General features: G+C 34.0%; 1 protein-coding gene across 8 annotated transcripts in view; it reads right to left on the bottom strand.

Annotated features, from left to right (window-relative positions):
* The window catches only part of MON2 (MON2 regulator of endosome-to-Golgi trafficking), a 200,508-nt gene that overhangs the window by 110,827 nt on the left and 71,303 nt on the right, over window positions 1–18,378 (bottom strand). For all 8 annotated transcript variants that reach the window (XM_089919984.1, XM_089919982.1, XM_089919985.1 and 5 more), the window contains exons 23-26: window positions 17,066–17,228; window positions 11,086–11,379; window positions 8,848–9,046; window positions 3,933–4,561 (exon numbers count right to left, since the gene is read on the bottom strand). In XM_089919984.1, coding sequence (XP_089776110.1) covers window positions 3,933–4,561; window positions 8,848–9,046; window positions 11,086–11,379; window positions 17,066–17,228 — 1,285 coding nt within the window. The remainder of the gene's footprint in view (window positions 1–3,932; window positions 4,562–8,847; window positions 9,047–11,085; window positions 11,380–17,065; window positions 17,229–18,378) is intronic.

The following is an 18,378-nucleotide window of genomic DNA, read 5'->3' as shown; positions in this document are numbered from 1 at the left end:
TCCATTAAGTTCTTTACTGTATATGCTTTTGTTTAACCAAAGAATCGAAAAGGCTGTCCTATTTTATGTTAAGTATTATACAATTTTTTATAAGCCCTGAAGGACATTTAAGCTATTTTAAACTATTATTGAATAAAGTGTAGGCTAAATGTATTAATCAGCTAAAAAATGTTTTTTAATTAAAAGTGTGGCTTATTACTCAGCAGACTAAACAAAGGGCAAGCACTTAAAGAGAAAACCCAGGCAGCTCTGAGGTTCCACAATCTGATCATTTGTTCAGTAATATACCCATCAGACCATTTACAATGCTTCACTGACTAAGAAGATATTGACTTCTACTTAAGTGATGGCTTTAATTTATTGAAATGACAGCTGATTCCTGTATCATGCCTGGTCCACAGACTTTAACAAATAATCATGTTCATTACAGTCGGGAAAATAAGTTATGAATAAAAATCTGTTTCTAAAAGAAATGTATACAGTATATTAATTTTTAACAGGGCAGAGTATATTTAGTGTCTAATGTATCTAAATATATAGACTTGATTTAAAACAAGAAAAATTTAAAAATTTAATAGAAATTAAACTTAATGCTACAAATAATTTCATAAAACAAAGAATATATATTCTGATACTGCAGATTTTAATTATTTCAAATACATTGAAAATACTTAAAAATAAATCTTATGTTTTTATTTTCTCTAGCGACAAATGTGTTTTCTCCTCCCATCCTTTCATATTTTCCTGTTTTAGTGTTCGTTTCTCTCTGTGGGAAAAATATTTAATGATATGTTATGGAGTATCTAAAATATATTTGTGCTTTACAAAACAAAAAGCATGATCATTCTACACTTGAGGTACCCTCAAAATACAAAATCAAAATTCAAAGCATTTCAAAATTTTAAGGAATTTCTTTAAAAAGATGTGCACAACATTTATATTTTCATGCAATCATGGCTTTTTTAACCTGTCAGATAAAAGACTAGTTTTATTTTCCCTCAGAGAAGAGGTAGCCATGTAGCTTTAACTGGTGTTTTAGATAAAATTATCTTGAGGTACAAAGTAGATAAGCAAAGTGCTGCCCATTAGTATGTTAGATTATCCTATAATTACAATGTGAAAGTAGAACAAAGATATCTAATACCATCTTTCCTTACTTGGTTACTTTTCTCAGAAACAGTGAATCATGAACTTGAAAGGTATACAGCCTAAAAAAATTCTCTCTACTAACTACTTCTAATAGTTTCACTGGTCTTCTTTATTAACCCCTTGCTGAGTCTTAACTCTTACAAGTAAACAAGTAGTAATTACTGTGGAAAAGATATAATTACCCTAAATGAATTCTTTTATTTTCAGTGACAAAGCAAGGGAGGGAAGGAAAAGTCTGTGTGAAGACCTTAGAAAACTAAGTATCAAAATTTTTCTGAAAATACCTTAGCAACAAATAATGACCTGGACTATATGTTTTGATTTTCAGTGGTCCTTTATTTAAAAAAAAAAAAAAAAAACTAATAGTGTTACAGTTGAATTCTGGAATCTTAAAATGCATAATATGGAACCAACTCTTTTTTTCTTTTTTTTTTTTTTTACAACAAACTTCATTCTAAGAAAAAGTTATTATTGGCTTTCTTCAGTATTCTGAAGTTTATCAGAAAAGCCTATATATAAATCTGGTAACAGATTTTAGTCCAAAAGCTAAGAATCCATAAGCAATCTGGACAACAGTTCTTATTAGTCCTTGAAAACTGTGTACGTGAAAAAAAGAAAAGAAACTGGACATCTAACCTCTCACATGGTTCAAGGTTTCTCTTATTAAGTCATTTGAAATAATTCAATCCGTGTGGCAATAAATAAGATAGATGCAGTCTCCTGATCTCAGAACTTAGGGAAAGCAGATAATCAAATTCTCAGGTCCCCCATGTATGCCAAAATATCTCGGTCAAAAAAAAGATGTTGGCCTACATGACTAAATCATTTTGGTTGTGAACTAGTGATTTGAAAACCAAGGAAAAGACTATGACCCTGAAACCCTAAACAATGTAAGGGTAAACATGAAATTAGAAATGAGTTTTTCCTTTAGGAAGGAAAACTGCTTTTAATCAATAAAATGTTTTGCAGAATAGCTTATTAGTTTATGAATAAAGTCCCAAAGCAAGTAAATTTTGCTTGTGAAAAAATTTTCTGACACCTGTGGGGGGAAATAGAAAAACACCCTTACTTGGAAAAAGAAAAAGAAAGAAAAAATAAAAACACTCTTTACTAATAATGAAATACGTTTTCTGTTAGGAAATATTAGAGACCCTATATATTTGAATCACATTCAAGTATTATGAAACATCATTTAGATAATCACATAAGTAATAAACAATGGCTAGAGTGAAAATTAGTAATGCAAAATGATATCAATTTATATAAATAAAACTTCCTAAGTTTCCAACAATAAAACTTCCTAAGTTCCCAATTGAAGGTATATATTGCTTTCAAAGCCATTAAAAGTTCAAAGCTTAGAACAAATTCCTAGTAGTTGGGATGAATGATTCTACTTGTTTTCTTATTGCGAAAGCAGCAGTTTTTTTCCTAAATAAAATTATATGCTTTTTTCCCTGGAAAAAAGTTTTGCGGGTTTGTTGTTTCCTTTTGTTTACTATCCTCTACACATATATAAAAGCTTGAATTAAACATCTGAAAGTTCTAGATTATGGGTATCTCACAAGGCCTATGCTCTCTTTCTCTAATATATTAACTTTTCCATCCCCTCTAAGGCAGTCTATAAGCAACTTATGTTCACAGTCAGGGAGAAAAAAGTTATTATTGACAGGCTACTTTTCTTCCCCCACTGAAAATAAAAGCAGCTCTTTTGATTTCAATTATGGAAAACTGATATCCCTACAAAAAAGTTTTTTAAATGCCAGATTCTCTTAGATTTTAAGTTTCTACACAATTTGTTTCTCTGCACAGTGTAACTAGGGGTAAAGAGATCAAGGAATTACTGCTCGGCTAGACTTCCTCCAGAGTCATTCAAGGCATATTATGGTGTAGTAGAAACCACCATTCTTACTTTGGAAGTTTTCTTCAATCCAGTTGCATATAAGGCAATCATTTAATTAGAAAACATGATCTTCAGTACACAAATGGCTACTGATAACACATGTGTATTCAGAATCTAATACTTCCATTCTAATTTTGTTAGAATGTCATAGCTACTTTGTTGAGATTGCTGGCTCTTCAGGTGGCATTTTTTTTGTTTAGCATTTTGGTTGTTGTGAATTGTGCTAATAATTACCTTGACAGTTTAAAACATTCTTTGATTTTGATCTGGTCTTGCTTGCTAACTGGAATGTGCTCAATAATTTTTAGGTCTGTTTTAATATATATATATACATATATATTTTGCAGTAACAAAACAAACATAGGTTAAAATATATCTTTTTAAAATTTCTGTGAGAAAAATACTTTATAAATTTATTCTTACTTCTTTTTTAAAAAATATAGGCTTCCAACAATTCCAGAGCTAAATTTAAGTACAGATGAAAAAAACCAAAATATAATCCTATGGCTTATTAATTTTCTAATTATAGAGATACTTTACTAAAGTTGTCATTCCAAAAGTATATCCTCTTGTGAAGAGTTACATGAACAAACCAAAAAAAGCTGGTGAACAGAAGCAAGAGAATGCAGGCAGTTTCTTAAAGACTCTCAAAATAAACCTGAAATACCTTTTAAAATATATTAGAAAAATACAAGTTTTAAAAATAACTGGATCTTTACAATCTTTTTTTTTTGATCTGTACAATCTTGAATTCATCCCAAAGTATACACACACAACAATCTTGATGATCCAGAATTTATCCCCAAAAATATATAGCAAAGTAAAAAAAAGTTCCAGAGAACCATATTCAATATTGCTTAGATAGCCACTAAAATTCTATTACCTTTTGGAGAACATCTAGAGCTGTAAGTACAGCTTCCTGTAAACTTGTCAAAACTGCTTCAGTGTAAGATGGAAGAATGAAAGGGGATGCATCTGAACTTATTGGGACTGAAACGGCACTGTGTAGTATGACTCCCAACTTTTGCAAATCATCCATGTTGAAACCAGTTTTTATGTGTTGGTAAAGAGCTGGAAATATTTGAATTAAAGCTGTAAGAAAAGGCTGGCTGGGAATGAAAGTTAGTTTATCAAAAGTAATAGGAGGCTTAGTGCTTTCAGATCCAACTCTATACCAGGTATTCCATGCAGCCCACCAGAGATTCAAATCTTCAAGCTCATCAGTAACTACGGGTGGCTCAGAGCTGCTATATCTTCCAAGTCTTTCTCCAATGGAATCTGTTCTTACAAATGGCCTGTTCAGGCCAGGGCCTGATATGGACCCTAAAAGGACAGGCACAGGGACATTAACTGCAGGTGGTGTCTCAGGCTTATCTGAGTCTCTGACAGGGGTCACAATCTGTAAAATTTCCTGGAAGCTTTTCAGCGCAGCCAGAGATACTTCATTGTTTTTGCTGAGTGCTGCTGATTGTATATGGTCAAGAAGAACATCCCATGCTCTTGAAAAATCTCCTATATTAGGAAGAGGAAAAAAAAATTTATCACCATAAAAGAGATCAAATTTTCTCTTACTATTAGACACTTTAAAGTTTATTTGCTTTATTTTTCTGCTTAAATTCCTACAGAACTAGAAAAAATATGCTAAGGTACTAACAATGTGAATTAAAATCATTACAACCCAAAAACCCAGTAAAAAATTTTTGTCAGCTACAGGAACAAACAGCATCAAGAAGAGGATAATGAGTATATCAAACAAGGTTTTGGTCTTAAAAATAAAACTCTGTAAATGTATGTATACATGCTTCTATTCTAGTACTTCTGCCTAAGGAGAACAGAATAAAAACTTAAGAGGGTGAAAACAAAAACTTTTCAGTAACATCTTCAGTCTATCCATCTACCTTTATTAATGATTAAGTAAGATGTTCCCATTCTTAAGCATATTGGAAAAGTTATAACAGAATGATACACGTTTTTTTATCTGTCTAAATGTTTAAAATAAACTGTAAATCATACTCCATAAAAATCTTAACTTTACACTTTGGTTTTCATATTTAAATAATTTTACAGTTGTGGAATTTTCTTAAACATTTTTCCCCCATCAGTGAGTTGCCAGGAGAAAATGCACCATAAAGATTAGACTGTCCTTTTACAATGAGTCTAAATTTATTTCTCCCATGTAAAACCGAGTCGACTGATCTACCATCAGCAGAACATGGGCTGAATGGTAGCTGTTGTTTCCACTAATCAATTCAATCTCTTGCTCTACTCCTGTGACCAACTAAGCACGTTTATAATGAAACTCTCTATGGCCCGGTGTGGTTTGTTCCTATAAAGCCCAGCAAAAAATGATCTTGTTCCTACAGACATCTAGCCCAAAGGCTTTGTTAGTAGCATGGATTATTACCCACCTATTTGTATTTAAATAATGCAAAAATCAGAGGAACTGACATTCTGCAAAGGATAACATTAAGTAGGCTATGAAATAGAGATAATCGAGGTTTAAAGAATTTCACTTCACAAAAGCTATCAAAGACTAGATGTTTTTTCAAGAAGGGATAAACCCATATGACTGAGGAAGCATTCAGTTAATTGGAAAGCTGGAACTAAGTCTGGTATAAAACAGTAAGTATTGCTCTGCCTTTACAGGATAAATGATAACACTTGCCCAGTTATATGTCTCTTCCTCTCCATACTTTTTTTTAAAAAAATTGAAGTATAAATTACATACAATAAAAAACAGATTTTTCAGTAAACTGTTCAAAGAGTTTAAAAAATTTTTGTCTAAAAACTATCAAAACAACAAAACAAAATACTTCTGCTTGTTGCCATTCCAGTCCAAAAGTCAGATGAAACATTACATTTCCCCACCAGAATGGTGACCAAGTCTCAGATTTAGAATATTCCATGCCATAGTTAGGAAAAAACCCAGCAATTCTTTCATTAATATATTCTATGTCTAGGAAGAAGTCTTCTTTCTAAAAGACTAGGTATAATTATATATTGCACATGGTTATGTTAAAAATATTAACCGCATTATTTAAAAATTTTTATACAATTTTTAAAGGTTACACTCTATGTACAATTATTACAAAATACTGGCTATATTCCAGTGTTGTAAAATACATCCTTGCAGCCTATCTTATACCCAATAGTTTGCAGCTCCCAGTCCCCCACCCCTGTATTGCCCCACTTGCCCCCTGTCCCCACTGGTAACCACTAGTTTGTTCTCTGTATCTGTGAGTCTGCTTCTTTTTTGTTATATTCACTAGTTTGTTTTATTTTTTAGATTCTACATAGAAGTGATATCATATCAGTATTTGTCTTTCTCTGTCTGACTTACTTCACTTAGCATAATGCCCTGCAAGTCTACCCATGTTGCTGCAAATGGCAAAATTTTCAACTACAAGAAAAAAACTGCAAAAAACCACAAACATGTGGAGGCTAAACAATATGCTACTAAACAGCCAATGGATCACTGAAGAAATCAAAGAGGAAATCAAAAAATACCTAGAGACAAATGAAAATGAAAATACAATGATCCAAAACCTTTGGGACGCCAGCAAAAGCAGTTCTAATAGGAAAGTTTATAGCAATACGAGCTTACTTCAGGAAATAAGAAAAATCTCAAATGAACAACCTAACTTTACACCTAAGGGAACTAGAGAAAAAAGAACAAAACCCAAAGTTAGTAGAAGGAAAGAAATCATAAAGATCAGAGCAGAAATAAATGAAATAGAGACTAAAACAACAATAGAAAAGATCAATGAAACTAAAAGCTGCTTCTTTGAAAAGATAAACCAAATTGACAAACCTTCAGCCAGACTCATCAAGAAAAAAAGGGAGAGGGCCCAAATCAATAAAATCAGAAATGAAAAAGAAGAAGTTACAACTGACACCACAGAAATACAAAGAATCATAAGAGACTTCTATGAACAACTATACACCAGTAAAATGGACAAACTAGAAGAAATGGACAAATTCTTTGAAAGAATCTCCCAAGACTGAACCAGGAAGAAACAGAAAATATGAACAATTATTGGTTATGAAATTGAATCAGTAATTTAAAAACTCCAATGAACAAACATCCAGGACCAGATGGCTTCATAGGTGAATTCTACCAAACATTTAGAGAAGAGTTAACACCTATCCTTCTCAAACTACTCAAAAATAACTGCAGAGGAAGGAACACTTCTGAACCATTCTATGAGCATCACCCTGACACCATCTTATTCTAAAATAATAAAAACCATTTCCTAGTGTTCAAATTATAAAAAATCATCAAAGCTACATGAACTGCATCATGTCTTCATTTTAAAAAATCTAAATCTATTAGTTCTTAGCTTTTAAGATAAAGTAACTATCACAGAGGTATTAAAAACGATGCTTATTTGTCAAAACTCAGCAAACATACAGTTAAGATTGGCACATTTCATTATATGTAAATTTTACATGAAAACAAAAAACTAAGATTTAAAATGTATATGTATGTACATTATATATATATATATATATATATATGTATATGTATATATAAAATAGAGAGAGCCCTAAAGTGTACATGATGAACACCACACAAAAATGCCCACGAAAAGAGTAAATATGCTTATGCTTTAACATAATGGGGGGGAAAGCCAACCATAAAATAATAAATTAAAAAAATAATATGTACTTGTTCACAATTATGTACAAAAGTACTTCTGTTCACTTTTCTCAACCACTCCCAGCCCTACCACCAGAATTGAAGGAAGTTATTATAATCTACACCAGAGTTTCTCAATCTCAATACTACTGACATTCTGGGTTGGATAACTCTTTGTTGTAGGGGCTATCCTGTGCATTGTAAGATGTGTAGCAGCATCCCTGGCTGTTACTCCCCCCAGAAGCCAGTAGTGCATGTCCTTCCCCAGTTGTGACAACCAAAACTGTCTCTAGACGTTGTCAAATATCCTGTGGGGGGAGGGAGTAGGTTGGGCAAAATTGGCCCTGGTTGAGAGGCATTGATCTACACCACCAAGTTTCCTCACCAGTCTAACAGTATCCTACCATTCTTCTTTGTGGCCATTCCATTCCACACTTACCATCTGAAGTGATATTTCTGAACTGCATATCTGATCACATCACATCATGGATTAAAACCTTCCAGTGCTCTTAGAATAAAGTCTTAACTTTTGAACATAACCTACAAAGTGTTCCATGCTCTGGCCTCTCTCTACCTCTACAACCTGATGTGGAATTACACTTTTCTGTGTTCTCTTCATTCCAGACCTTCAAACATGCCGGGGTCCTCACCATCCCCATCTCCTCAATCTTCTCCCATCTCTTTTACACATTCTCTCTGCCTGTAAGGCTCTTCCCAGTTCCTCCTGCCCTTGCCTGATGAAGTACTACTCAGATAAAATATTGCTTTCTCAGGGAAGCCTATACATACCTCACTGGCCTGGTCAAATATCTATTATAAGCACACAATCTATTATAAGTTCCTTTTAGCACTGATCATTGTAGCAATTTTGTATTTATTTATGTAATTATAGTTCTTCCCTCATACCCATGATATAGCAAGGACACTGTATCCCCTAGAGACTCACCCGCAGTAGGTGTACATTACATATTTTTTCAGTGAAATGAATGAAAACATGCATGCTCATGCACACACCACACATAACACAAAGACTGGCAGTTAAGATGGATTATTCTTGGAAAGTAGCATTGTATATGAACTTTAAAGAATCTCCTGTATTTTCCAAATTTCCTTTAACATTAATTACTTGTATACTCAGAAAAAAAAAATGTGTATCTACCTAAAGGTTGCAGTAAATATCTTCTAGTGTTGAAGATTCTTGCTACTCCGGCCAATGTTAAAACCCATGTCTCAGCCCATTGCTTCTCTGCTGTGTCCCTTGAATGATGAATGAGAATATTGCCACCTCCGGACTCAATCTTTTCTTTGTCTGCAGTGGTAGAAGACTCTCGAACTCGGTCCAATAGATGAAAGAGAACCTAAATATTTATAACAATGCATATAAAAAGTATTGATAACACAGCTTTAAGTAACAGCATAGAAAATTAGGCATTGTTACAAAGAATTACACCTGACATTCTGATCAATCCCCATATATTAGACGAAACTGACCAACAGATGTGTCCTTATATTAAGTTTATCCTTAAGGTCATAGAATATGAAAAATTAAAATAAATTGCATAGACTATTCTCTAAGGCTTACTGAGCTGAGGCGCCAATGGAGCACCTAGGGGGTAATGTACAAGAAGGGAATGAAGTTAAGGAGAGGGATGCAGGCAAATATATAACTATGAGTGACATCTGGACAGAGGTTACTGCTGAAACTTCAGGACTGGATGAAGGTGCTTGAAAAAAATCAAGCAGGAAGCAGTTGGGATTTGGGGAATGTTTACATTTAAAATGTAGAATCAGAGGAAGTAATAGGAGCCCAAAAAATAAAATAAAAATTGAGTAGAGAAGCACACGCATGCTGTGGAACACAAGCCAAAGGAAGAGAAATTTCAAGGAAAAAATAATCAGCAGTATTAAATGCTACAAAAAATGAGTAGGATAAGGATTGAGCATGGGGCAAGAGACTTGGCAATTAGAAGACTACCTGTAGAGTCTATGAACAATTTGTGTGGTTCTAAAAATATGGTCTCAGAACCATCAGCATCACCCAGGAGCTTCACAGACATGCAAATTCTCAGTCCCTGCGCCAGGGGAAAGAAATCAGAAACTCTAGGGGGTTGGGGACAGTGGCTCGAGCAATTTGTTCTTTATTAAGTCCTCTAGGAGATTCTGTTACATGCTAAGGTTTAAGATACTCTGAAGTAGAATAATCTGGATATCAAATTACAAGGGGGTAAGGGAATGCAGGGGAAGTGAGAAAGAAAAAAAATTATTGAGATTTAGGTAGCAAGATTAACAATGAAGCTGTCTGAAAAGAAAACAGAAATCAGAGAAAATATCAGTTTGCTTTTTAAAACAGTAAAGGACTCTTCAGCATGTTTGTGAACTGAGAAGCCAGGGGATAGAGTTGAAACAGAAGACACAGGAGGGGACTTCCCTGGTGGTCCAGTGGTTAAGACTACTCTCCCAATGCAGGGGGCCCGGGTTAGATCCCTGACATCCCTCATGCCGCGTGGTGCAGCTAGTAAAAAAAAAAAAAAACGAAAAAAAACAGAAGACATAGGAGTGGGGAGCAGGGCTTTTAATTATTTTTATTACGGAACATACATTATTAATTTTTTAAGAAGACATTCTGGGGTCTTTTTATTAAACTGAAAACACTGTTAAATACAATGAAGGTTTACCATTTTGCCTACCATCAAACTTGCTGATTTCAAAAATTCACAAAAGCAATGGAAGGATTATAAATAGAATTTTATTAAAATGGAACAGATTAAACAAAAAACAGAGAGCTTTTAGCAAAGAGGGGATGCTCACTAACAAGCTGTTGACTCTGTAAGAACATTTTAAAAAGAAGATAAAATTGAAAAATTAAAAAAATGAAACTGCATATTTAATGAACAAACACGGAATTTACCAATTGGAGGTGGTTTTTGTTTGGTGAGTCTGCAAGTAAATTTCACTACTAGTGAAAATTTTCATTTGACTATATTATATTTGAATTATAGGTAGTGGTTTAGCAACTACTAGTTCTATTACCACAGGGGAAAACGAGGAGAAAGGGAAGTGCAAAGGAGATAAAGAGATAAAAAGATGAGGCTTTTAGTATTTAATCTGATCTATGTGAGGTGCAATTAAAAATACGACAAAGCTAACATTTTCTGTTTTGCCAAATGCACAGACGGAAACTCTTCTTTAAAAATTAATAGGAAGAAAAAGAATATATATGTATAACTGAATCACATTCAGTGAAAGTGAAACTAACAACATTTTAAATCAACTAGACTTCAATAAAAAAACTAAAAATTAAAAAAAAATTTTTTTAATTAATAGGAACAAGTTTAATTGAAAAAGTATATAAGCATGTCTCAATTAAGAACTGATAACTCAAGCTATTTTACAGTACCTTCCAAATAACAGTGTGCCACGTTGAGGGCTGTAATAAAGTTCCATGTGCACCAATTGTCGAAAATAGAGTTTGCCCTGCACTCTTCCTGACAGCAGGACGGGGGTCCACACATAGTTCACCCAATTTTGCATAAAGACACAACCACAAACAATCAAACGGTGGTGCAGGGTGGAACGGCCGATTTAAAACCACTCCTTTCTCTTCTGCCTGCTTTTGCTGTGCTGCTTCTTCGTTATTTAATTCTTTTTCAATAGTTTCTCCTCTTTGGAAAAAATAATCTGAAATATTCCACTAAAAAGCAAAAGAGAAAATATCAATTTATTCATAGATTTTATTTTAAACACATAGATATGCAACACATACTTTTTCAGAATTAAAAAAACAATTATTTCAGAAACTCCTTTTCTAGTAGAATGGATTTAATGAAAATACCTCCTCTTCTGTCAAGTGTCTCTAACTGATTTCAGAATTTGAGGGAGCAATCTTGTGCTAACATTACTAATTTGAAAAAATTGGTGCAGTCAATGTGGAAAACAGTATGGAGGCTCCTCAAAAAACTAAAAATAGAACTACCATATGATCCAGAAATTCCACTCCTAGATATATATTTGGAAAAAATGAAAACACTAATTTGAAAAGACACATGCACCCCAATGTTCATAGCAGCACTATTTACAATAGCCAAGATATAGAGTTACCTAAGTGCCCATCAACAGATGAATGGATAAAGAAGATGTGGTAGCTAGATAGGTAAATAAATAGATTGTATATATTATATATATATGTATATCTGTCTATATCTCTTTCTATATATATACACGTACACACACACACACGATGGAATACTACTCAGCCATAAAGAAGAATGAAAATTTGCCTTTTTCAACAACATGGATGAACCTGTAAGGTATTATGGTTAGTGAAATAAGTCAGACAAAGAAAGACAAATACTGTATGTTATCATTTATATGCAGAATCTAAGATGATTCAAACAAATGAATACAACAACAGAGAAAGAGACTCATACAGAACAAACTAGAGGGGAGATGGAAGTGGGAAAGGACAATATAGGAATAGGAGATTAAGAGGTATAAACTACTATGTATAAAATAAACAAGCTACAAGGAAATATTGTAAAGCACAGGGAATATAGCCAATATTCTATAACAACTTTAAATGGAGTATAATCATAAAAATTTTGAATCACTATGTTGTATACCTGAAACTAATATAATATTATAAATCAACTATACCTCAATAAATAAAAGAAAAAAGAAAACAAGTTGGTTCTACCTAGAAAGTTGAACATACACATACATAAAGACCCAGCAATTCCAATGTAGGCTATGTGCCCTCAAAAAATTCCTTGCACAAGTGCAAGAATCTTTATGACAGCATTGCTCATAACTGCAAAGACCAAGAAATAATCCAAATGTTCACCAAAGGTAGACTGGATCATTAAATTGTGGTATAATCATACAATGAAATACTGCATGATTAAATCACCAGGAGTGAATCTCAAAAATAAATGTTGAGCAAAGAAACAACAGAAGATTAAAGTATGATTCTACTTATTCTGTTTCATAAACAGGCAACTGCAAACAATATATTATTTAAGCATAAAAGCATAAAGTGATAAAAACTATAAAGAAAAACAGGGAAGCAAGTAACAGAAATTTCAGGATACAAATGACTTTGACAGAGGAGGCCAGTGCAATCTGAGAGGGGCATATGAAGGGTCTTAAGTAGGGTGATGTGCCATTTCCTGGCTTGGGTGATGGGTACTGAGGTGTCTGGGTGTATCTTTACTTCACAGTAAAAATTAAAAGAAATGAAGGACAATGAAAAAGAAACAAAATGTTTAATATGAAAAATTTCAAGAACATACAGAAAAGCAGGGAGAATATATCAATATACTGATATAACCACCACATCTAGATATAACAATTGTTAACATTTTGTCATATTTTCTTCATGCCTATATTTTATAATCTCTACTAGAAAAGGCTTTAAAAAACATAACCATGATACCATTATTAACCTAATAAAATTATTAAACAATCCCGTACTATCATTTAATAATATTTTGTAATTTCATACAAGAGTAGTTAACATCTCCAAACATGTCTTATTGAGTTCACTGTCAACCACAGTAAGGTATGTGAATTAATGAGAATTACATCAATTGTAAAAATGAAGAGAATACAATACCTATGAACATAAATGTAAAATAAAGGACATGATATCTAGCAGTAATTTAATCAACAATGAATTAACCAACCACCCTTTGGGAGCAATTAAATACTCAACATGCCTATGTTTTCCCCCATGATTACATTTTTAATTGTAAAATATTAACTTATCTAGTTGTAAGGAACATTAAGTTTGACTTTAAAAACTTCTGAATTATAATATGCATTTAAAAGACTCTAAATAATTGCCTTTAAATAAATATATACTGTTTACTTCTCTATATGTTTAATGTAATATTAACAATACCTTAACATAGATTTTATTATTTCTATACTCGATAAGTGAAATGAGGCTCAAGAGGTCAATAGTTTAACAATGAACAAGATGCAGACAGAATTAAAATAGTACATGTATATCTGTTTCCGCAGTCTAGGCTCTCTCACTATTATATGCTATCTCCTAAACACCTAACTAAGCAGTGTTGACACACTACAGGACTATGTAAATGGTAAAGTCTTTATTGAAGCTTTACTTCCTAAGTAAGTAGTACATAAAAATGTTACTACTGTCAGAAAGAGAAAGAAAAATACCATATGATATCACTTATATATGGAATATAAAATACGATACAAATGAACCTATGAAACAGAAACAGACTCACACACATAAAGAACAAACTTGTGGTTGCCAAGGGGAAGAGGGGTGAGGGATGGATGGATTAGGAATTTGGGGTTAGCAGATACAAACTATTTAGAATTGATAAACAACAAGGTCCTACTGTATATAGCACAGGGAACTATACACAATATCCTATGATAAACCATAATGGAAAGGAATATAAAAGATAATGTATATATATATGTATAACTGAATTACTCTGCCGTACAGCAGAAATTAACACAACATTGTAAATCAACTATACTTCAATTAAAAAAAAATGTTACTATGAAAACAACGTTAAAAATCAGTTACCCTTGAGACAGCAGAAGCAAGTGCTCTGCTTCTTCTCAAGTGCTCATGGAACATTCCCCAGGAAAGATCATATCTTGGGTCACAAATCAAGCCTTGGTAAATTTAAGAAAACTGAAATCATATCAAGTATCTTTTCCAATCACAACGCTATGAGACTAGATATCAATTACAGGAAAAAATCTGTAAAAGATACAAACACATGGAGGCTAAACAATACACTACTAAATAACCAAGAGATCACTGAAGAAATCAAAGAGGAAATCAAAAAATACCTAGAAACAAATGACAATGAAAACACGATGACCCAAAACCTATGGGAAGCAGCAAAAGCAGTTCTAAGAGGGAAGTTTATAGCAATACAATCCTTCCTCAAGAAACAAGAAACAACTCAAATAAACAACCTAACCTTACACCCAAAGCAATTAGAGAAAGAAGAACAAAAAAACCCCAAAGTTAGGGCTTCCCTGGTGGCACAGTGGTTGAGAGTCTGCCTGCCGATGCAGGGGACACGGGTTTGTGTCCCAGTCTGGGAAGATCCCACATGCTGCGGAGTGGCTGGGCCCGTGAGCCATGGCTGCTGAGCCTGCACGTCCAGAGCCTGTGCTCCGCAACGGGAGAGGCCACAACAGTGAGAGGCCCGCGTACCACAAAAAAAAAAAAAAAAAAAAAAGGGGTGCTAGGAAAACTGGACAGCTACATGTAAAAGAATGAAGTTAGAACCCTCCCTTACACCATACACAACAATAAACTCAAAATGGATTAGAAACCTAAATGTAAGACCGGACACTATAAAACTCTGAGAGGAAAACATAGGAAGAACACTCTTTGACATAAATCACAGCAAGATCTTTTTTGACCCACCTCCTAGAGTATTGGAAATAAAAATAAACAAATGGGACCTAATGAAACTTAAAAGCTTTTGCACAGCAAAGGAAACTTTTTTTTTTTTTGCGGTACAGGGGCCTCTCACTGTTGTGGCCTCTCCCGTTGCGGAACACAGGCTCCGGATGCGCAGGCTCAGCGGCCATGGCTCACGGGCCCAGCCGCTCCGTGGCATGTGGGATCTTCCCGGACCGGGGCACAAACCTGTGTCCCCTGCATCAGCAGGTGGACTCTCAACCACTGCGCCACCAGGGAAGCCCCAAAGGAAACTTTAAACAAGACGAAAAGACAACCCTCAGAATGGAAGAAAATATTTGCAAACGAATCAACGGACAAAGAATTAATCTCCAAAATATATAAACAGCTCATACAGTTCAATATTTAAAAAACAAACAACCCAATCCAAAAATGGGCAGAAGACCTAAATAGACATTTCACCAAAGAAGACATACAGATGGCCAAAAGGCACAGGAAAAGCTGCTCGGACTTCCCTGGTGGTGCAGTGGTTGAGAATCCATCTGCCAAGCAGGGGACAAGGGTTCGAGCCCTGGTCCGGGAAGATCTCACATGCCGCAAAGCAACTAAGCCCATGCACCACAACTACTGAGCCTGCACTCTAGAGCCCGCGAGCCACAACTACTGAGCCTGCATGCCACAACTACTGAAGCTCACGTGCCTAGAGCCCATGCTCCATAACAAGAGAAGCCACCACAATGAGAAGCCCACACACCGCAACGAAAAGTAGCCCCTGCTCTCCGCAACTAGAGAAAGCCCGCGCACAACGAAGACCCAACGCAGCCATAAATGAATAAACAAATTTAGAAATTAAAAAAAATAAGAAGCATGAAGGCTTAAAAACAAAAGCTGCTCAACATCACTAATTATTAGAGGAATACAAATCAAAACTACAATGAGGTATCACCTCACACCGGTTGGAATGGGCATCATCAGAAAACCTACAAACAACATATGCTGGGGAGGGTGTGGAGAAAAGGGAACCCTCTTGCACTGTTGGTGGGAATGTAAACTGATACAGCCACTATGGAGAACAGTATGGAGGTTTCTTAAAAAACTAAAAATAGAACTACCGTATGACCCAGCAATCCCACTGCTGGGCATATACCCTGAGAAAACCATAATTCAAAAAGAGTCATGTACCACAGTGCTCATTGCAGCTCTATTTACAATAACCAGGACATGGAAGCAACCTAAGTGTCCATCAATAGATGAATGGATAAAGAAGATGTGGCACATGTACACAATGGAATATTACTCAGCCATAAAAAGGAACGAAATTGGGTCATTTGTTCAGATGTGGATGGACCTAGAGACTGTGATACAGAGTGAAGTAAGTCAGAAAGAGAAAAACAAATATCGTATATTAATGCATATATGTGGAATCTAGAAAAAGGGTACAGATGAACCAGTTTGCAAGGCAGAAATAGAGACACAGATGTAGAGAACAAATGTATGGACACTAAGAGGGGGAAAGGGGGTAGTGGTGGTGGTAGGATGAACTGGGAGATTGGGATTGACATATATACACTAATATGTATAAAACAGATAATAAGAACCTGCTGTATAAAAAAATAAATAAAATTAAATTTAAAAAGAAATCAATTACCCTTCACAGCAGAGTCAACTGAACATTTCTCTTGTATGTACTATTATTTGTTTACTAAATTCTCCCATAACAAACCTTACAAAAGCCAAATTTCAGCTCAATATATCAAAATTATTCCAAATACTCTGCTTTTAAATAATTATTTCTTAAATGATATTATTTAACCCTTCATACAAGGTATAAGTTTGGTACTGAAAAGTCATTTAAATGACTCCTATAGAGTCAAAAGCATAGCATTAGCTTGGCATTCACTCTCATTTGCAAACAGTGATTTCTAGATTATATAAGGAAGGCAATGACACTTACCAATAAGCCTATTGAAGTTAAACTAATATTAAGTTCTTGGTTATGAAGTCCAAAGCTACCTGCAACATCTACAACTATCTGCAGGCAAGTGCAAGGCATTGTTGGTAGAAAATCTGTCACAACCAACTGAAGACACTGGAATGCAGTTCGTATCAAGGATTCTCTGAAAATACAAAAGAAAAGAAATTTATACTCATGTATTTAACAGAAATGCAAGGAAAAATATATACCTTACAATAATTTGAAGTAAAATTTTAAAATTCGAACAAGAAAATTTTCCCTAACATAGATCATAGAGTACTTCATCATTTACATAAATGTAAAAAAAGATATGATTACTTAAAAATAATTAACAAATAAAAATAAAGAAAGTACTCACAGGAATAAGAAATAAAATAAGTAAACTAAAAAAAAAAAGAAACTATGTACTAATGCCATATTATTTCTATTGCATCAATTACTCAAACAAAACATAGACATTGAATGAAAAAGGGAAATTGGATACAGCTACTTTCTCACCACTGTACCCTCAGTAACTAGCATGGTGCCTAGCACAGGAGAATACACACAATTCACTCACTGAATGAAAATGAGTTCCTTATTCTTTTATATCTATACTATATTTTATTTAAAATTCTACATCTAGTCTGTAAAAGTAAAGAGTAATTTTGTATTTCAAATGAAGACAATAAGAAGTATATGGTTTTGGAGAAAAATTCTGGTGGTGAAAAAAATAATAAAAACATTAAAATAGCTAACACTTTGAGCATTTACTATATCATATACTTTCTAAGTATTTTACATGTATTAATTAATTTCATCCTTACGACACACTCTATTTTATAACTGTTCGGATGATCTAGGCTTTGGCTGATATCTTTCCACTTTAATCATCTTGTATTTTATAGTATATAAGGAAATTTGTTATTACAAATAAATAAGAAAAATTAATTTTCCACAGGAGTCTCAAGCATTTCAATCATGTAAAACTCCTAAACTAGTCATCAAAACAAGATAAGTCCTGCCACAGAATTACAGACAAATATATCCAAATGTTTGCTAAATCTCGCCACTGCAATGTACTACCTTAAATTAAACAAGTCCATACATTTCCTCCAACTGTGCTCTTCCTTCTGTATTCCCTATAATACCACCATCCACTGAGCTGCCTAAGTCACAAATCTTGGAGTCATCCCTGACTCTGTCTGCTATTTCTGCCTTCACCCCAACAGTCAATCTATTAAGTAGCTCAAATCCGTCTCCTATTTCTAGAGAGCGCTGCAGGATTTCCCATTTACCCCTCCATGCTACTG

The sequence above is a fragment of the Delphinapterus leucas genome, chromosome 11 (assembly GCF_059928025.1).
Source record: "Delphinapterus leucas isolate spDelLeu-1000000601 "Yukka" chromosome 11, BTC_Dleu_Yukka2, whole genome shotgun sequence".
NCBI lineage: Eukaryota > Metazoa > Chordata > Mammalia > Artiodactyla > Monodontidae > Delphinapterus > Delphinapterus leucas.
The sequence above is the reverse complement of the archived record's forward strand: the minus strand, read 5'-3'. Positions and strand labels throughout refer to the sequence as shown.